Genomic DNA, 22,458 nt, shown 5'->3' on the forward strand with positions numbered 1-22,458 from the left:
TGAAAAACTATTCAAGTTCAGAAATAGGGAGAGAGATGTTAGCAAGTCTAAACTATCTTACAGACTTGGGAAAGTTGTAAGATATCTTCTAGAACAATGGAATAGCAAGGAGTAACCATTCCAGTAACTATTACACGTGACAAAACTCTAATTCTAGCTGACTGGCCCCTGAGCTCTTGGAAGTCCTGCAGTCAGGCCCACTCCTTGCTGCAAGGGGGGTCAGGTGACGACACGGGGCCACTGGGGCTGATCTGCCCTGTACTTATTGTCCGTAAAGGGAACATTTCTTACCCTTTCAATGGAGCACAAACACATGCATGAGGAAATAGTTACTTGGGTTCCCACATACCAGCATTCTATTGAGACCCTGAAGGGTGTTTTACTCTTGGATTCAATCACAGCTCATCTTGTCACTGACTACGCGCACGTGACCTTCCCTATGACCATGTTAGCAGTCAACTGGAAGCATGACAGTATCCAGGGGCAGTCCAGGGAGACACATGCTGAGCACCTCTGGCTGCAGCACTTTCATTCAAAATTCCACAAACAGCCCCATCAAATCCATCATGTTCCTTCCTTTCTATGGGAATTTCATAACAGTGCCCTCCAGTGTTTCACAAAAAGCTACCTAAAATAATCCTTGATAGTCTGAAACAAATCATTACATTTAGGAAACAAACATTTTAATTAAACTCATTCTCCTTAAAAATTCACTGGTAGGCTTGGGTTCTACAAATCACAGAGGATTCGAACAAGCAAAGCCCTACAATCAAGATCTAAATGCTTCACTCCAGTTTTTAAACATTTAGTAAAGTACTTTAAAAGAAACTCAAGTCACAGTGTAGAATGTAGGTAATCAACTTTTGGTTTAATGCTGCTTTTATTGGGGGAAAAAATATTACTTTAACCAATTCAGGTCAAAGACTAAAATTAATCAATGATTGGTATGGCATATATGTACTTAAGTATAAAATGAGACACTGAGACACTAGGAAACACAGGCTTGAAGAATCATAGAAAGACCTTAAATGGCATCCAAAGTTTCTTAAGGCTCTGGAAAAGTAAGAAACAAAGTTCTCCACTGTGCAGGTGGACTACAGTGGACGCAGCCCCAGAAGAGGACTCACAGAGTCTCGGCAAAATCAGCAGGTGTTCCACTGCTTCAAGCTAACGAGGGTAACTTAAGTGACGCCACTGGAGGTGGTAATATTTGAAAAGGCTAAACACTTCTGTGTAGTTAAATATGTTCAAATGTCAACTAGCACCTAACTTACTGCTTTCCAGCCCTGCAGAAACTGGCCTCATTGGGGCTGAGTTTGGGAGCAAGTGGCTGTCATCTTGAGGGAGCAAAGCCAAGGGTGAAGACAAGCTGCCTGGACGGGGTTACTGGGGCTGTAGATCAACACCACACCTGCACTCATCTGCCAGTCACCTGTCGGCTGCCAAGATGATCACTGGAGAGACCAAAGGCACAGGGAGACAGGGGTTAGAGAAAGACATTTAGAGAAAACTGGGGAGAGCCTCTTATCAAGGGCAGAGAGGGAGACACAGGAGAAAGGGAACAGGTTTCCACTTGGGTCCTCGCATCGTAAAACTGGAAAAAATAGTAAAGAAACTAAGACTGCTGGGAATGGAAAGGGAAGGGGCAGGAAGGGAATTTCTGGCCCTGAGCTTAGGAAGGCTTCCGCACTTTGACAGTCTGATATCTCCATCTAGAGAAGAACTTGGTTGGATAAGGGGGAAAATAAAAGGCATCCCTTCTGCTCATCAACCAGGCCTGAACCTCGGCTCGGCTGAAGCTGGCACTTGAGTATGGAAATGGTAATAAAAGCGAAATAAACCACATTTAGGATGCCAGGCAAATCCTTTCCAGCACCTAATAGAACTGAGAACCTCAGTGAGAACTGAAAGCTTTCAAGCAGAGAACCTGGCAGAGACAATAACAATTTCTAATTCTAATGATGAAAACAGGATTTCCAGGGTCTTAAATGACATCCACAGTAACTACCGTGTCATTCTCTGGCAGCTTTGCTATGCATTCCGCCCATTCACTGCCTTCTTACTCACACCGGGCTGCTGTCTCGGCTTTATTTCCAAGTCCAAGGCCTGCTGGTCCTTCCGTTCTCCTACTGGACCTGACATCTTTCGCCATTTTATTCGCACCCTGTTTGGCTTTCTAGGACACCCCTGCCAGCACTGCTTCTCCTCAGACCTCTCCTTCTAACTCCTTCTTGACACACTACCAGCCAGGTTATATCCCTTAAATAACTTTGAGCATATCTCCCATCTTTTCTGAAACCTGTAGGAAACAAAAATATTTCAACTGCAAAAAGGAATCCCAGAGCTGGCCTCTCAAGGCCCTTCACTGCCCACCCCCACCACTCCCTGACATCTGTGAGCTTGCTCAAACCCCTTTCTGAAGTGTCGAGAAGTTGTTCTCACTGTGCTCAGAGAGCCGTGTTTATTATTTTAAAACTGATCTCACTTCCTGATTACTTTAGAGAGAGAAAATATTAGTGAGTCTTAGAAATATAATACACTTGCCTCAACACAAATTACTAACTGGGCAGTCCTCAACATAACAATGCCCTTTAGACAGGAATCATCAATCAGCAACAACTGCCAAGGGACCATGGGAGCAAAGTTCCCTTCCTGCTACAACTATTTGGGGATCTCCCCTTTGTTTTCTCCATCTCCTTCACCCCCCTTTCCCCTTCCCCTTCTCCTCCCCCACCAGCCCTTCCAGGGCTGTGTGGCTCACGACCAACCTCTCATTACAAACATTTGACATCTAATCTTAAAGCTTGAGCTGGCCCAAATCTAGGTCTCCGGTGCGGCAGTTTCATTCATTCATTCAGACTTATTTAAATGCTTCCTGAACACCGGCTCTAACCTTGGCTACACTTTAGGATCCTATGGGTAACTTCAAAGAAATTCTAATTACCAGGTCCCATCCTTAGAACTTCTGAGTTAATTGGCTTGGGGTGAGGCCAGCCATTCTAGGAAACATTTCCCTAGTACAGAGCAACTAATATTTATATCCAGTTTCTTCAAATGTAAAAATCATCTGAAAAGCTCAGCCTCTTCAATCACTCAAAGAGGAATGCAAATGATATTATTCATGTAGGAAATAACTGTTGGGCACCGATTATGTACCAGAAAATATTCTAGTGGCTAAAAATACAGCAGTCAACAAAACATACAAAAATCCCTGTCCGTAGGGGTGCTTATATTCCCTACTTGGAAGGGGACGGGTGAGGGGGGAAGAAATAAATAAGTGAATTATATAGTGTGTTGAACGGTGTTATGTACTAGAGAGAGGAAAATAAAGCAAGGCAAGGCAGATGCAGAACCATGGGGGGAAGGAGATGGGGCATACTCTTAAATAGGCAGTCAAGGATGATCTTGTCGGAAAGATGATAAATAGATCAAAGATTTGAAGGAGGTGAGGGAGCAAACAAAACCATGCTGATGTTAGTGCAAGAGGCCCTGAGCTGGGAACTGCCCTGGTGTATGGGAGGGAGGGTTGTAGGGAGTGGGAGGTGCTGGAGCAGAGTGAATAGAAGAGAAACCAGCAGGAGACAGGGCCCGAGAGGCGAGTGGAGTGGGGCAGACTCTGTGAGTCCTCGTTGGCCAAAGTAAGGATATTTGCTTTTGCTCTGAGGAATTTGGGGAGCCACTGGAGGTGTAAGCTGGAGTGTGACATGATTGCACTTACGTTTCTCAGTGCTTCTAGCTTCTGTGTAAGTAAGTGGGAGCAAGAGCGGAAGCAGAGAGACTGTACTGAATGAATCCGGTCAAGTGATGTCAGTGAACTGGACCACAGTAAGAGTAGTGGGAGGTGGTGTCAAGTGATCAGATTCTCAATATATTTGAAATTAGAATCAATAGAATTTTTTTCTTTGACAAATAGGTTATGAGGCTTAAGCGAAAAAGAAGAATCAAGGATGATTTCAAGGTTTGGGGTTTGAACAACTGGCAGATATCGCTGCAATTAACTAAGATGGTTTGGGGACAGGTAGGATAAAAGAGTTTGGTTTTGAATACACATGTTTGAGATGCCTATCAGATGTCCAAGGAGAGATGTCAAGTAAATTTGGGAGTCATCAGCACATAGATGGTAATTACACTTCTAAATTTAAAATATCAAGGTGTTAATTATATATAAATGTGCTAAGCTAGGTACAATCACAGTAACCCTATAATGTAAATTGAATAAAATAATGAATTATTAATTAATTTATTAAATTAATATACTGACATACATACCCATAGTAATAAAATATAATACACAGTGGGCTAGCAAGATACTTAAAAAAGAACGCATGAACAGCTACAGCGTCCTGAGCCACCGGGGCCGTTACAAAGCTGTCTTCATTTCCTATGAAAGCATAATTCAGCCTTCACGGCTCCAACACACGTCCTAAGACCTCCTGGGATGCCCACAGTCAGAGGAAGAAACTCTGCCCTCTATACACCCACCGATGTTGCTCGTACCCCCACCACAGCCTTAAACACCATGCTTTACGATGTGGTCTAATTAAGTGTACGTTCCTCCCATTGGAGTCAAAGGCAAGGTGCTGCAGGTCACATTCACTTTAGTGCCACCAGTGACTAACACGGTGGTAGGTGCATCAAACACATTTATTAAATGCTTATTGCTAAATGAGTATATTTAAAATCAGGATATAAACTCTTTTTTTCGACTTTTATTAGCATTTATTTTATGCTGAATTTACTCCCAGGCCATAAGTTTTTGTTTCTTCAGTTTTTTCTGGGACATCTTTTTCTTCTGTGCAGCCTCCTCTTCCGGTTTAGGAGCAATCTTCTCGTTCTCAGCAGGATCCTCTCCGTGTGGCAGGGAGAGCTCGTGAGGGTCCGTCCATCCGCCCATGAGCTCTGTAAGTTCCAAGCCACATCTTGGGAGCTTTGTTCACCTACCGGGATGCACTCAATGACCAGAGAATCTACAACTAAGCCCTTAAACTCAGCATTCCTCTCTGCATTTTTAAGCATGTGCAGCAAAAATTCAGCACTCTTTTTGGGTACTGACCCCGTGTCCAGCCCCACCGTCTGGCCTAGGCACACCTACCAACTCCACCACTGTAACAACAGAGTGGCACACATTGCTTCTGCAAAATGACATCCCTCAGGTACTTGGTGGCTTTTCAGATATGCATACTCTTGATGGCCTGGGCAGTTTCAGGAGTGTTCTTAAAGTGAACATGAATATTTGAACCTTTTGATCTGCATGATTTTGTGGGGTTTTCTGAGTCAAGTAAATACCAAACCATTTTCAAAGGTTACCTCAGGCCGCTTTTGGAGGGAAGAGAGCGAGGATCTAAACTTTAAAGATAATTTCATTTATTTAAGTTTCCAGAAATCAGGTCTCCATCTTTTACTTACATCAAATGCAAGATCTGCAGCTCTGAAGCTACATGTTTTTAAAAGTGATATATTTGAACACAAGCTTCACTAAGATAAAAAAAAAAAAAGCATTAAATAATAAAAAACAACATTCTCATTCCACACCATTAAAGGTCATTTTAGAACAAGAAGCATAATCAATTATCTATTTAACATATCTGTTCTGAAAATGATGACCATTAAAAATAAAAACGCCTCCATTAATTGTCCGAGTATTGATGTGTGTGGCAAGAATTTTGAGTCATTCACCAGAATGTTAATCACTGTCTTCTCCTGCAGCAACGTGAGTCTGTTCACTGGATTTCTGCGTTTTATACCAATTCAGGAGGATGCTCTGCTGTGCCTCGCTCACTGTGGCAGGCAGCAGTCTCTGTCTCTTTCCTCGTACTTCTCTTCCCACCGGATTCCTTTCTCTTCTCCATATAAGACGTCCAGAGCTCAGAACGAGCTACAGAGAGCACTCAACGCTAGCAGCACTCAGAAGCCCTGTCACTTTTTTACAAAGCAAGAACCGAGAAGGAGAACTTTTCTTGGATTAAAAACAATAAAATGTTCACACTGATTAATTTAAATAAGAAAAATAAATCAAAGCTCAAATAAATTAAGGGTAAATTAAGTCAAAAGTGAATGCAAGCAAGGAGAGACTACTTCACACTGGACTGGCTGTGTACGCTCTTTCATTTCCCTCATACCAGGAACAGAGATCTATTGGGAAAAAGCCAGTGCATGGAATTGTGAAGCCATTTCAGCCTCTTGCATCCACATATCATACTACAATGTGTTGAAAGTTTTGGAACTATTTCCCAAATAAAAGTTTTGCAACCTTATTTTTAATAGCAATAAAATAACTAAAATGCCATTACCCCAAAACTCTAAACTTATCATATCCAAGCCAAGTATCCTGTACATTTACCTCTTGATCTTACACTATTAAAGCAAAACAGTCAGAGTATTTCATTCTTTATTTTTAAATGTATAAAGCTGAAAAACAACGGCATGACACTGACGATTTTTTATTTAAAAAATATCTGGCATAGATTTTTATTTTCTGTCATTTCAAAACTGTTACGGATGTGTTGTAACTACTCTCTATTTTTCCTCTTTCTTCTGGGTTTAGAATACGCAGCTAGGACTCACCTTCACATCAAAAATCTCTTAGCCTTACACTCTCATTTCTGGACCTCGGCCTAAAAATAAAGCTCAGAGTAAAAAGTGCCTAAACCCTAATTTCAGAAATTAGTGTTCCTTTTCTGTGACCAGGTTGTTTCAGAGAGAATGAGCCAAAAGGCCTGGCACATGGGATGAAAAGCACCAGGCTGAGCCACCTGGGCCTTCCATACTCCCCCAATAAAGATTTCCTAACACAAAGAGGAAGATTTCCTAACACAAAGAGGAGCAGGGTGAGCCCTGTGAACAGGAACCTTCCGCTTCTCTCTGAGGTTACCCCACAGGTCTGGAGCACTCGGTGTTGCCCAGGCAGAAAACAGCCAACCTAGGCAGCTTTCTCTCCTCTCAATCTCTAAGGCATTTGTAAGAGAAGAAACAATCCAAGATGTATATGTAATTCTTCCCCCTATCATTCCCTCTGAAGTCCTCAAATAAAGCTCCTCATACCCCTTCTACTTGGAAGACAAGTCTGATATCAACAATCTAAAAACGAACCAATCAGATCACTCCTGCTGGTGAAAAAGGAGTCACAGGTTCTCATCCTGGAAAAAAAAATCTGGAGGCAGGTTGAGAAAAAGTACTATTTTCTCTACAATCGTCATTTCTGGCATTGAACTTGATTTAATTATTCGTGGTATTATCCAAGTGCCCCAACCACCTACGATAATGAAAGAATTAACATTTTGCAGGTGAAAAAAGTCTAAGAAGACTCAACTTTTTAAAGTGCATGTAAGGATTTATACCAAAACCCACATGAGGAACTCTCCAAACACTGAATCAGATCCCATTCATTTTACTTTGTTTTACCTTTGTTCTGCAATAACAATTACAAGAAACAAAAGCATTTGGTTTACAGTACATTTAAATTTGGAATTGGTAAGTTTTAGTTCCTGACTCCCTAGTCACACTCAGTGTCAAGAGCAGGAAGTGAACGAGCTAAAATTCCAGGTTGATGACTATGGAATAGGCAGTATATCAGTTATCAATGAGAAATGGCAACCAGAAAACATCTTTATGAAATTTTTCTTCATATTAAATAATGTAAAACATAAAATTAGATCATTAAAGTAGATAATAGAGATCTTTTCCAAACAAACTGCAAAAATTTGATTTATATATTGAAGCACTGCTTTCTTATACAAAAAAAAAACCCTGTCCATCTGCGATGCTGTTCTCTCTACCAATTTTGTCCATCTATGAGTTGAAAAGCTTCAGCCAATTGAGAAAAATTACAATGTCTAGGATACATCTAAGGTAAAACTTTAAATACTGATTTATAATTTACTTTAATATTATGTATTTTGAGTCACAAATCTTCTTACATCAATAAAAAGCATTTATTTATTAAAATTTAAAGATTTAAAAAAAATTTTAAATAACAGAAGTACTGACATAATAGCATATTATTTTTTGTCAGCCAAAACCATTAAGGAATCATTTAAATTAACTGTTAACTAATAACCAATAACTCAAATTACTATTTTAGGACAATTTAACTTCTTATTTAGTCAAATATTTTTCTTTACATTTGTCTCTGTGAATTGTCATTATACATTATAACTCAGGGAAAACATTTAAATTTTATTTTTGGTAGGAACATATATAAAAACTATCTTTCTATAATTAGGCAGCTAGCCCTCTGTCCTATCCTTGGGACTGACCATGGCCTTGTAGCTTCATTACTCTTAGTTATCATGTAGCATCTGTCCCTATCTCCCTAGTTATAGTTTGCCTACAACCAGGACAGAGGTATAACCAGTGAGAGTCTAAAGAAAGGTCAAGCCTAATTTAAATCTTATATGCAATCCTCTGCTTTGTACTTTCATCCCCATTGTCACAAGATTCTCTGAGAGGAAAGAAATACTAGTTCTACTTTCTCAATGTAGTCTTGTAAGAAACACAAAATGACACAGAGAGGAAGATGTACTGGGTCTAAGCAGGAAAATAGAAACCACTACAAGTATTTATCAAATTACAAGAAGAGAATTTCATTAAGGAAATTGGTTATTCTAATGAAGGATAAGTGGAGAAGATAAACTGGAGAGGCTAGTGTAAACCAGAGATTTAGCAACAGTAGGAAGCCACAGGCTCCCCAAGTCTGGAGGGACAAAAGGAAGAGGCAATGTAACTGGAACCCACAGGCCACAGTCATACATACAATCTGGAGCTGCAGCAGATCTGTCCAGGGCTGGAACCAAGGAGCTGGTAAAGCTGTTACCAAAAATGCCAATTCGCAGTGAGAGAGGGAGGGAGAAAAAGAAATACATACTCTCTCTCTCTCTTTGGGTTCCTGCCTCCCACTACATACTGCCTAAAGAGTGAAGCCCCCTGTGACACAGAAGAGCATGCTTAGAGAGAAGAAAGGATTTGGGGGCAAAAAGTCCGAGGACAAGCACAAAGCAAATGGAATGAAGGGGGAAGAGGAGCCAGTTTTCAACAATGAAAGTAAGTAGTCAATCTAATGGGAGTTCTTTGTAACAACCAAGAACAGGAATAATTGCCAGAGTATTCCTGCACCTTGTCTCAGAAGCCCAGGGTCCTGACCAACTTTGTTTTCTTCTTCAAACCAGATGAAAACTGTAAAAGTCATAACTTGAGCTGCTTTCTCAAGCACAAGGGCATTGTTTCATTTTTAAAGATTGATAGCCAACTGTATGTTGAAAAAGTACCTCTGATCAAACATAATAACCAAGCATTTCCTCTGGTGAATATAACAGAGAAAGCTCCAGTGGGGAGTTTTTTCTTGAGGAGAAAAAAGTGTTGTTGGCCAATCATCCCACTGGGATTTACAATCAATTGAAAGGGGAAGCAGCTATGTTTCTGAAGGTTTTGTAAATACACTGTAATAAACAACGCTTGTGTACATGCCTGTGATACCTCTGGGCTGGAGAGCAAACACATGAGGAGCTCAGCTGCCTTCAGTCAACAGACTCAACTGGACTCCATTATTGGGCCAGTGTGTCTGGAGAAGAGGGAGCTCAGAGCCAAACTTTATTCCAAAAAGTATTATGGAAAATAATGAGTAATAATATGTAGTCCAAAATTCTAGTTAAATATTGAGGTTCCAAGCTAAAATTTCAGAACACACGCTCCTACTCTACTGTAGCATAAATAATTTAACTTTTGACTAATAGAGAGTTACTATGGAAATGAATTTCCTATTTTCAAAGAATATGACTACAATAAAGACACAACATAATCTTCCTTTCAGTATCGTGGAGCCCCTGTATATCATCATTATAAACATCACACAATGTTAAACAAAACTGTAAAGAATAATCAGATGATTTGGACTCCTTCCCTCTGATTACCAGTTGACACAGTATGGGCACGCACTACGTTTAAATATGTTTGGGTATCGATATATAATATGCACACTTGCAGGCACTTCTTGTGGCTGATCTGCTCAGGCCAAGTGAAAATAGTGCTTAAATAAGATAGCTGAATCAATTAAAAATAAAACACTGTTAAGTATTTTATAAAATGTTTAAAACTAATAAGTCAATATAAGTGTCAATATTTTGTTATCAATTGAATGTTTCTTCAAATTAACTAGATTCTATAAACCCTGTAATTCTCGATAACTGTTTATTTTAAATTAATAAATAAAATCTGCGTACTTTTCCCCCCAGTAGTATATTTCCTCGTTCAGTTACATGATGACACATGCTCACTGGGCCTCAACTCTGGTTTCCCTAATATCTACAGTCTGTCCTGTTGATTTAGAGATGAGACCCCCATCCGTGTCTAGTATTACTTTTCATATATAAATCACAAAACTAAGGTAGATTCACACTGATCCTTAAATAAAATTTCTGTCAAAAAACAGTGTGAATGAATTTGAAAATCTAAAAGAACATGAAAGCAACAACTCCTAACATCTTTCTTGGATAAAGACTGACCTCATGTGTTAAGAGACCAGATAAATATAGTTGAAATCCATTTTTATAAGAATATTTGCAACAAAACCCACAATTTATAAATAAGTGTGTAATAAACATTCAAAGAGTGAACTGAGGATAATATAAACAGAATAAAATAATATATGAAATATAAAGCCAAGATCCAAGAGAGGCCCTTTCAAAAAGATTGCCAACTTTCCTCATTTTATATTTATGTATTTATATTAAAGCCTGAGGCAACCATTTCATCAAAAAATAGATGCAACAAAGCAACTCATTTGTTCACTTTCCTTGTTACAACTTCCACCAGCTGAGTCATCTGGAAGATGAATTCATGTATTTTACAGTATCATGTTACTCCACCCTGCTGTAGGAGCTATTGAAATGAAAACGTAGCACAAACACATACATTATAGCTCCAGTGTGAGTAACAGAATTATAAAATATAAAAATCGCAGCCTTGCTGCACAGATGTCATTGACTTAACAGAATAAAAAAAATAAATGTGGTTAAATTGATACAGCTTATGTAGACATTGCCTATCCTAATTTAGAAAAATGAAAACCAAAGTCATTAATTTGTACAATAATAATACGGAACAACTGTGTATTCCCGATTCTGCATATTGCTAAATAGGAATTTTTAAAAATTGTTTTTCTTTCTTTATTTTTAGAGAGGAAGGGAGAGGGAGAGAAACAGAAACATCGATGAGAGAGAACATCGATTGGCGGCCTCCTGCATGCTCCCCACTGGGGATTTGGCCCACAACCTGGGCATGTGCCCTGACCAGGAATAGAACCAGCGACCTCTTGGTGCATGGGTCAACGCTCAACCACTGAGCCACACCGGCTGGGCTATATAAAATTTTTCAAATAATTTTACTAAAAATACTATTGTAGTTGTTCAGTGTGCAAACTTAAACAAATCGTTAAATAACCCTTAAAAGGTCAGCAGGGAAAGAGAAAGAAAAAAAAAAGAAAGAACAGACAGTTATTAATCTTAACATTCAGCATTGACACTCAGGTAGAAACAAGGTTCATGAAGTTTTTAAGTAAGATTTATTTTCATGAAAATTATTTTAATGAAATTTAAAATAATTTTCATGAAAATAATTAATAAGTGGGTTGGGACTCAAGACAGAATAACTTTCATACACCATTATGAATATTTTTCTCAGTAATAAATTCATTATTTTCAACTGCTTCTTTAGTTATGCATGAAGCCCTCTGCCTCTACAACCTTAGAGGAAGGTAGATGCTATTATTATCCTCATTTCACAGATCAGGAAACTGAAGCAAACAGATTAGGTGATTTGCCCAAGGTCATACAATCAGTAGTCATACCATTAGCTCTGATGACAGCAGTAAGTGGTTTGCTGTTTCAAACTTTTAAGAAAATGAATGGACCAGACCAGGTACAAATAACCTCAACACTCAGTTTTTGGCTCAGCTCTTAACCCCAATAAGGCTAAAAAGAACCAAAAACACAGTCATGCAACCCAAACCCCTCCATAACACTCACTGGGTCATACTCACTACAGAATATTTCAGAGCTGAACAAATTTAAGAACAGATATTTTTCATATATCAAAATATCACTCAAGTACTATAATTAATCAGAAACACAGACATGATAATCTATGACTAACGAGCAATATCACCCCTAAAATAAGTAGCATGTTTTTTCTTTAAAATAAAACATTCTAAAATGATCAGTTGTTTAGAAATTTAGAAGGCAAAAAAGTTCATCTATTATTTCTAGTCTCTGAATAAACAAAAAAGGGAAGATAAAAACTGAGTTAGCTGCATGAATGAACATACTTTCAGTAACATGTTAAATTAACTAAAAAAAAAATCAGGTTTCTTTCTCTTTAGAAAACATTTCATATTTTCAAGCATTAGCACTTTCAAAATAGGTGGCTTTTTAAAAAGTTCTTTAAACGTGATTATGGTCTGAGAAAATACCACAAGCTTGGGCATGTTGTCACCTTTCCACAAAAACAAAACAAAACCCTATTTAAAAATAAAAACTAGCAAACATAAAAATCTTCAACCAAGCCCATACCTGCCATATTCCAAGAACTCAGTTCATGTCTATAAATTGAATAACTGAAGCAACAATAAGATTTAATGTATAGAATTAACATTATTAATTAATAAACAGTCACAACTTTAAAATATATCAACCATCTAAAAAAATACATCTATCCCCTAAATTATAAAAAATATAAATATTTTATATAGCATATGACAAAAATAAACTTTGTCAAAACTTCTTCGCCATCTTTCTTAATAGTTATTTAAAATAAGATCTTCCTGATTTCAATCATTTGAACTGATCTGATATAAATCGATTCGTAACGAACACGTGGCCCTGCACCCACGAACCCACAGCACTTCTGAGGCTTGCACTCCAACTACGTGTAAAATCACTTTGCCATTTCAGACCCCACAAGCCAATTTATTCAGCTGATTTTTAAATTAATATTATGTTTATATGTTGTTAATTATCATCCTGGGCATCTCCCATGCTATTATGCATTCTTAAAAAGTATGATACTGAATAGTATAATTTTATCATGTTACATTAATAACATTTTAAACTTTTTGACCCCTTATAGGTTTTATCCTTATTATGGAAATTTTCAAATTATAAACAAATGTAATGAGACAAGTCTAATGTACCCCTATGCCCTAGAACCCAGCTCAATTAACTGTATTTTGTCATTTGTCTCCTTTACTGACCTATCCAGTTTTCTTTTTATCCACTTTTTATTATTTTAAACCAAATCCCTAATATGGTATAATTTCACTAGTAAATACTCAAGTATATATCTCTTACTGATAAAGTTTTTAATATATAACAAATACTTGATAGAATTCACCAGTGAGCAATCTAGGCCTAGAGTATTATTGGAGAGAAGTTTATAACTACAAATGCAATTCCTTTCAGAGATATAGAGGTATTAGATAATCTATTTTCTCTTGAGTGAGCTTTGGTAGTTTGTATCTTTCAAATAAATTTTCCATTTCATTGAATTTGTTGAATTTATAGGCATAAGGATGTCCATAATATTCCCTTGTTATACTTTTAATATCTGTGGAATCTGTAAGTTATGTCACTCCTCTGAGGCATATTGGCAATTTGTGTCTCTGTATCTCGCTCTTCCTTAATCAGTCTGAATGAAAATTTATCAATTTTATCTATTTTATAAAGAACCAGCTTTTGGTTTTATTAACTTTCTCTGTTATTTTTATTTTCCATATAATTTATTTCCACTTTGAACTTTATGATTTCCTTTCCTCTGCTTACATTGAGTTTAATTTGTTTTTCTTTTTCAAGTGTCATAAGGTAGAAGCTAATATCATTGATTTGAGACCTTTCATTTGTTCTTATATACGTGTTCAGTGCTATTACAATAGCCTCCGCTTACCTGCATAGAATACATTTCAAGACCTCCAGAGAATGCCTGAAACTGTGACTAGTACCAAACCCCATATATACTGGGTTTTCCTGTACATAGATTCCTAAGATAGTTTAATTTATAAATTAGACAAGAGATTAGCAACATAATAGAGCAATGGTAATAATATACTGTAATAAAAGTTGTATGATATGGTCTCTCTGTCTCTCAAAATATCCTATTGGATTGTATGCACACCCCAGGAGGGACGAAGCAGGATGGCACGAGATCTCATCACACTACACAGAACAACACACTTAAATTTAAAACGTATGAGTTGTTTATTTCTGGAATTTTCCATCCAATATTTTCAGACTATGATCTATCCCAGGTAATTGAAACCACAGAAACAACACCATACATGGGTGGGGAGGACTACTAACATTTCCCCCAAAGAGCACTTTAGTGGCATCACACTGAATCCAATGTGTTGTGTTTTCATTCCCCTTCAGTTTAAAATACTTTCTAATTTCTCTTTTGATGGCGTCTTTATTCATGGCTCATTTAGGATTGGATGCACAGGGAGATCAGCCACAGATCTCTGGGGTTCTCTACGTGGTTCTCTCCACTCCAGTGATACATCCTCTGAACTCTGACTGCCTTGGTCTCCCTGGACTTTCTGTTCTGCCTCAACTCTGACAGTCAGCGGAGTTCTGCCCCGGTCGCCCCTCCCTGGGCTGCTTGTCAGAAACTCTTATGGTGCGTTAGAGGCGATCATAGGCCTCCTCTTGTTTGTTTCTCATATCTCAGGGATCTCTGTCCTTGATATCCAGTGTCGTGAAAGCCATTGTTTCATATACTTTGTCTGAGTTTTGGGGTTGTTTCAGCAAAGGAAATAAATCTGGTTCTTATTATCCTATCATAGCTGAAAGAAGAAATCCAGTTGTGTTCTATTCTTTATAGAGCACTACGAACTCATGGTTTTTATACATTTTGTTTGTTTTAATCCATTGCAATCATTTTCCTTTTTGAGACTTAAAATATCCCAACTTAGACCAGTGGGAGCCACTACATGTTAGCTTTTGGGTCCCTTTGACATGTTTCTACTAGTCCCTTTAGTGGCAAAAACATTTAGGCACTAGGGGTTGGCTATTTATTTGCTTTGGCTAAACTTGTTTCTAAAAAGTAGAAGGGCTCTGGCCGGTCTGGCTAAGCAGTTAAGAGTGTTGGCCCGTGAACCAGAGTCACGGGTTCCATTCCAGTCAAAGGAACATAGCTGGTTGTGGTTTGGTTCCCAGCCCTGGCTGGGCGCGTGTGCGCTCTCTCTCACTCGCTTGCTCCCCCCACCACACACACACTCTATCTAAAGATGAATGAAAAAAATATCCTTGGGTGAGGAGTTAAAAAGTAGGAGGGAGAGCAAGCTAGAGATATTTTGTATTTATAAATAAGTACATTAATAAAAAGAATGCATCTGTGATGAAGAGAACTCAACTCTGCCACATACAAGTCACTGACATCCTCAACTGTTAAATAAAGACCTCAAAAGTTCTCATCATTTCTCCCTAAACATGGATCTCCATGTTTCCAAACACAGTCTACTGAACCTGACTTTATCTTCTCAACCTGTGTTCATTCAATCTCAGCTAACCTGGATGCTCGTTTACATAGTCATAGCAGCTTAGCTAAGGAAGGCCCCTACTCCAATATTGGTATCAGCAGAATCTATCCGAACACCAAGGGTGTGCCATCAATATATACTACAAAGTAAATTAGCATCCAGCCAAGCCTGAGAACATCAAAGTGAAATTAAGTCCAAGGGATCACTGTGATCGGATATCAATATTCTTCCATCTATTCCCCATCTTCTGTCTTCTTGCCCTTGGTTTAACAGTCTAAGTTGTCACAAATTTCCTTTCTAACTCACTAAAGGCTTTCCATTTCTTAGTTTCAGTGAAACCCCCACACAGTCCTCTCCAGGTCAATGACTCTTAAATTCATAGATTCTTCTGTGTGCAAGAAACTCTAGAGATACATCACCTAATCCAGGAACATCTTTTCATGAGAAACTAAGGCACAAAGATTTTATGGCACTTACCTCTATTAGCAAACTGATAGCCAGAGATTTTCCAAATCATATAAAATTAAACATATTTAGGTAAATAGCTCTCAACACTAGCTGTCTGACATCACCCTAATTATTTAAGTAAAAATTATGTACCACGATGATAATAAATATTTAGAAACTATACACCATGATGATAATAATAGTAACACAACTTTCTAGGAGTATTTATATATTTACAAAATTTTGTGAATGTAAATTGCATTTTGTGTAATGTCCTAGTATGTAATACTTTGTCACAATGCAAATATTTTAACAAAAGAGCTTTTATTTTATTTAAACCTGAGTTCTACCCTTGGTTTTCAAGAGTTTTGTGAAAACAATTAAAATAGCTTTGCAAAAGCTATGCGTGTTTAAAATGCTATTTTGCCTTCACTTAAATTCAGGAAACTAAGCAGTATTATACCACATACCAGTCTTTTCACCACAGACTTTGTTGAGCAGCAGAGATGACCCTCACGTCCACTGTGGGCCAGCTTTGACATGATGCAATTCTGTAGATTCTGACTCTGACAGGACAAACTGCCAATCCTGGCCTCTAGTTTTAAGAACCTTCTCAGTGCCCCGGCCGATTTGGCTCAGAGGTTAGAGCGTAGGCCTGCGGACCAGAGAGTCCTGGGTTTGGTTCCCGCTAGGGGCACATACCAAAAAAAAAAACCCACACACACACATAAAAAAAACCCCAAAACAAGAACCTTCTCAGCAAATGGAGCCCTCGAGTGCAGACATTTGCTGTAGCTGCTATTCTGATCTTTTAAGTACCAGTGTACCATAATGCTTGGCCACCTCAAAATGCTCAGAGAAGCACTTAATGATCTGATAAGTCTTGTTTGGTCTTTAATGAGTCAATTTCTAGTGATCGTAAAATCCCACACATGGTCATTATAACATGCATTGTGCACAGTCTGCTCATCCAAAGGCATTGCTACTCTACACTATAAACAGCAAACATGTGACTAGAAAAACATTCATCTACCAAGATGTTTGGGCATGATTATAGAAAATGAATAGAAAATTAGTTACACATGGTTATATTAAGATGTTCTGATAGACCAATAACTGAGGATAAGGTTCTTATCCCCTCCACTGGCTTAAGTTCTGATCCCCCAAATACAATTAAGGTTGATTGGCATTTAAGATACAGGACAACCACAGCCTCTGTTGTGGATAAACTACACTACAACAGTGATTTGATATTTTTTTTCTCAAATTTTACCCTGATTTTCCAGCAATTTAGATACCATAGCATCTATATCAACATTGGTAACTAACATTTACTTAGCACTTACTGCAATCTGGATACTGAGGCAAGTTCCTCGTGTATGTTACTTCAATTAACACCTTGAAAAAGTATTTGTCTACTTAGCTAGTAAGTAGCAGAGCACAGATTCAAGCCCAAGCTGACAACATAGTCCAGGCTCCTATCCACTGTGCCTACTGCTACAGTCCTAGGTAACTTGTAAACATTTGCTCTTTTCTTAGGGAGGAAAAAAGAAAACATTATTTGCCACTAAACTATAAGCTTGAAGAGACCTGAAGAGACCAGGCCCGAACAGATCCGGGATCTTACCTGATTTATTTCAGCCTCGTGCTGCTAACACAGCAGTTTTCTAACGGGAGTGAATTGAAGGAAGGCTGAACAAATAGGCTACTCAGTTTAAGTGGAAAAGGCAAGACTCATCCATCCTCCTAAGTACTATATAATACAGTTCAAATCCAGGCAGTGACACATTTCAGACAATACACAGGTAAATTTTATAGTAGCCAGTTTTTCTCATTCCATGGGAGAATTAACTCCTAATTATTTTAGAGCTCTGGAAAGCAGCAGAGATGGCACGTAAGTGAGAAATTACAAAGGAACCAGCATTTTCATAACTGCTAAAATATGAGAGTTCATATATCTTGTATATATGAAAGCTATAAGGTTAATTTTCTATATACATTCACCTCTCTTTCACCTTACATATTCAGCCTAAAAATATGCACCGACCATAGTCCCTTCTTAAAAGCCAAATGTTCAGAATACGTAATGGTACGTGAGCAGTTAAAATTTCAATCAAAATATCTCCTAAATGCAATACATTATTAAGTTAACATTTAAACAATTCTTGTCACAGATATCTGTTTATAGAATGCATATATTTCAGAGTTATTAACAATAAGAAAGCAAAAAAGTAAGCTGCCCTTTTTAATAAATAAGTGACCCATTTCAGAAAGGATAGGTTTGGTACTGTTGACTTAAACTGGTTTTAACTTTATCAAACACTAGTATACTTCTCTACCAGTCTGACTACTTCCCATTCAAGGACATTTGCAATGCCGGGCATGGATATGAATGATAATTGCAAACACAAAGCAGAAATAGCCATGGCACGTACCTTAGTCAGGTGGATGACTCCTTTAGAAGTAACTGAACAGCCCATGAAGCCAACATACTGAAGTTCAGGACAGTGCTCAGCAAATGCTTTCACTGACTGATCTGTCACCTAGGGAGAGACATGAAGAAAGTCATTGGAGGGGACGTTCCAAGGAATTTCAGGATTGGGCTCCTCAGATTCCCTCTGCCCAACTGGCATCACTAATGTTCCCTATCCATTAGATCATTGGAATCCATTTACAAACCTTCTACTGTATCTCTTGTGGGTTTCTTGAAATCCTCCCTTTACCCACATCTCTTCTATCATCCCATGTTTTTCCACTTCTTTGTAGAAAACATTTGGAACATGTTGACACTATCTACCTCACTTCATCATCTCTCTCCCTCTCAATAGATATATTTTTATTAACATGTAATTCACATGGTATAAAATTCACCTTTTCAAAGGGTATAGTGGTTTTTAGTAGATTCACATGGTTGTGCAACCACCACCAATACAAAATTTCAGAACGTGTTCATCAGTGAAAAGAGAAACTCCATGCCCACTAGCAGTCACTCCCCTACTCCACCCCCTGCCTGGCAACTTTCTGTCTCTATAGATTTGCCTAGTCTGGACATTTTTTATCATTAAAATTATGTGATTGGTTCCTAAAGTGCAACAATGGTCTCTTTGGAAGGTTTCTCCCTTCAAGTGTTTCTTCCAAGAAATCTAGTTTTGCTTCAAATTCTTCAGGTTTGGATGGTATAATGGTCAATTTTATGTGTCAACTTGACTGTGCTATGAGGTACACAGATATCTGATTACACATTATTCTGGGTGTTTCTGGAATAGCAGACTGCCCTCTCAATGTGGGTGGGGGTCTTATCCACCCCACTGAATGTAACAAAAGGTCGAATAAGAAAGAATTTCTCTCTCTCTCTCTCTCTCTCTGGAATTTATACCATCAGCTCTCTTGGTTCTATGTCTTTGGACTCAGACTAGAACTACAGTATCAGCTTTTATGTGTCTCTAGATTACTAACTATGCAGATTTTGGGCTTTCTTAACCTCCATAATCCCATGAGTCAATTACACCAATCTCTACACACACACACACACACACACCCCTCATACTAATTCTGTTTCTCTGGTGAACTCTGACTAATGCAATACATATTAGAATCCCCTAAGGAATTTATTAAAAACTCAGAACCAAAGGGGAGAGGCCCAAGAATCTATATTTTTCACAAGCCCCTCAGTGACTTGTAGGCATATGAAAGTTTGAGGCCTCGGTGCTGTAGAGAAGCTACATTGACAGCTTTTGGCATCTGCCCCTGGCCCCGCTTTATTTAAACAAAGAGCAGGATGAAATTCCTTTTTTGTCTTCCCCAACTTCAAAAAACTATCCATGTACAAAATTATCTTCTTTTAATTCTGGTAACATTTTCTTCACTGCTCCACAAAAATGAAGCTTAGAAAAGAAGTTCCAAATATTCTCTATCATAGGCTTAATTTCAGATTCACTTTTATCAAAGTCAAGATAAAATCAAATTGAACACTTTTGTTAGTTTCTCAAACAGCAGCAACTTATGTCTCGCATTAGCTTTAATATTGGTGACTCATACTTTGTATCTTCCTTATCTATTCTGAATAGATATTTGAAAATAAAGGTATGTGGGTAGCATTCATTCTAAAGCAACACAAGCACGTTTTCCTAAAATAATGAAACCAACAGCATCCATGGTACATCTGATAAAAGATTAATTCTGCCCTCAGAAGTAAAATACGCTTCAACATATTAAGACTAAGGGTGCCACTGATAAATTAAAAACGGGCCTTCCTGACAGTCAGCTTTTTAAAATATTATGTTAACAAAGAATATTTAAGGCACTAAAATTCCCGAAAGCTTCAATGAAAACCAATCATTTTAAAATGTGTGTGGGGCGGGGGGGAGGTGAGTACCAGAGCTTAAATAACAAATAGTTGGTTAAATGGCCTGTCCAATCTTACTCTAACATCAAGCCTTTCCTTCATACATATATCTTCAAGGAACTTAGCCAAGAATTAAGGACACAAGAAAGCTCCAGTCCAAAGTATTGAAGCTTTAAGAGAGAAGAGAAAAGGGTTTAAAAAGTTAGTTTGGTGGCTCTTTCTGTTTTAGCTGAAGCAATCAGAGTGACAGGAGCCTCCAGCATCAACAGTCCTGTAAGTCAGACAAGACCACAGTAAGTCCCTGGAATACAGACACACTCTTAGAGTAGGTGTGGGTGTGTTTCTTGGAGACTACTAAGAGGGCCTTGGAGATCTGGGTAGGGTTCGGCTCCATTTCCCAAGGATATAAGATCAGCTTTGGGGCTGAGGGGCTGACGGAAACAAAGATTACAGGAGGCAGATACTGGTGAGTGTCAGCTTCTCTGGGACCCTGGAATCTGACTGCCTCTTCTCAAATCCCAGGCACACCGCTTCCTAGCTGTGTGATTCTGAGCAAGTCATTTCCCTTCTCTGTACATTGTTCCTCCTATAACATGGAGGAAATAAAATACCTACCTCATGGGGTAGAGAATAAATAATGCATGTAAAATGTTAGAGTTTGTTATCTTTAAAATGTACAATGAAAGCATGCTAGCTTATTCTCCTAGTTACTCTGAGAGATTCTGGTTATAATTTGGGGGCTAGGTTATGGACTAACTTGTGAGGTGTGAGTGAGGCAAACATAGGTGGAAGTTACTGAACAATTATGGTAAAAAGAATCCCATTGTGTTAAGGTTGTCAGCCTAACCACACATCAGAATCACCTGAAGAGCTTCTGATTTAATTTCTGGGTGAAGATCTGCATCAATTTCATCGTAAGAGCTCCCCCAGGAGATTCCAGCATGTAGCCTGGGTGATGACCTAGTTCTGAGGCCTTCCGTGCAAAGTGCGGTCCTCAGACCAGCAGCTTTGGTGTCAACGTGCGGGTTTATTAAACTGCCAAACCCCTGACCCTACCACAGACCTACTAACTGAATTCTAATCTGCATTTTAACAAGATCCCCATATGATTATTATGCACCTTAAACTTGAGGGGGGAGATAGGGAGGAGTGTGTCAATGAGAGGAAAAGGAGAAACATCTGTAATAAAAATAAATCAATAAAATAAATTTAAAAATTAAATAAAAAAAGATAGAATGCTAACAAAATGAAAGAGTACATCATCTTCTGGGGGGTAAAGTGACGCCAAAAAAAAAAAAAAAAAAAATGGATAGTTATGTCATAACCAAAGAACTATGGAGAAATTTTTTTAAAAGTTTTATTGGATATAATATATGCACAAAAAATTCACTCATTTTAAAGGTACACTTCATTGAGTTTTAGTAAACTTACACAGCTATGCAATCACCCCAACACAGTTTTAGAACCCTGCCATTGCACCATCCCCAACATTTCCTTTATTCTTTGTGCCCATATGCAGTTAGTCACAGCTCCCACCCCTAGACAACCACTGATCTGCTTACTATCTGGATAGTTTTACCCTCTCTAGAAATTTCATACAAATTAGCATTGTATCAGTAGGTCTTTATTGTCTCGCTTCTTTCACTAGCACAATGTTTCTGAGGTTCATCCTTGCTGATACATGTATCAACAGTTGGCTCATTATATTGCCAAGTAGAATTCCATTGTGCAGCCACACTACATTTGTTTATCTATTCCCCAGTTGATAAACACTTGAATTGCCTCCAGTTTGGGGCTTTGTAAATAATGCTCCTGTGATGACTCACATACAAATCTTTGTATGGACATATATTCTCATTTCTCTTGGATAAGTATCTACGAGTGGAATAGCCAAGTCATGTGATAAATATAAGTTTAATATTTTACATATTTTTTAAGTTGGGTTGTTGTCTTAAGTTGTAAAAGTTCTTTATATATTTTGGATACGAGCCTTTTATCAGATATATGTTTCACAAATATTTTTTCCATTTGTACCGTCTTTTCATTTTCTTAATGATGGTCTTTGCTCGAAACATTAAGGGCTATGGTGTTCTTCGAGTTAATTTTTGTAAAGTATGAAGTAAAGTGAAAGGTTCGTTTTTTTGCA

The 22,458-nt window shown here is 38.1% G+C and overlaps 1 protein-coding gene across 1 annotated transcript in view; it reads right to left on the reverse strand.

The window, feature by feature from the left end:
- FBXL17 (F-box and leucine rich repeat protein 17) overlaps window positions 1-22,458 on the reverse strand; it is a 487,473-nt gene that overhangs the window by 324,111 nt on the left and 140,904 nt on the right. The window contains exon 5 of the mRNA XM_036280976.1: window positions 18,403-18,510. Coding sequence (XP_036136869.1) covers window positions 18,403-18,510 — 108 coding nt within the window. The remainder of the gene's footprint in view (window positions 1-18,402; window positions 18,511-22,458) is intronic.

The sequence above is a fragment of the Molossus molossus genome, unplaced genomic scaffold, assembly GCF_014108415.1.
Source record: "Molossus molossus isolate mMolMol1 unplaced genomic scaffold, mMolMol1.p scaffold_m16_p_3, whole genome shotgun sequence".
In the NCBI taxonomy this organism is placed as follows: Eukaryota; Metazoa; Chordata; class Mammalia; order Chiroptera; family Molossidae; genus Molossus; species Molossus molossus.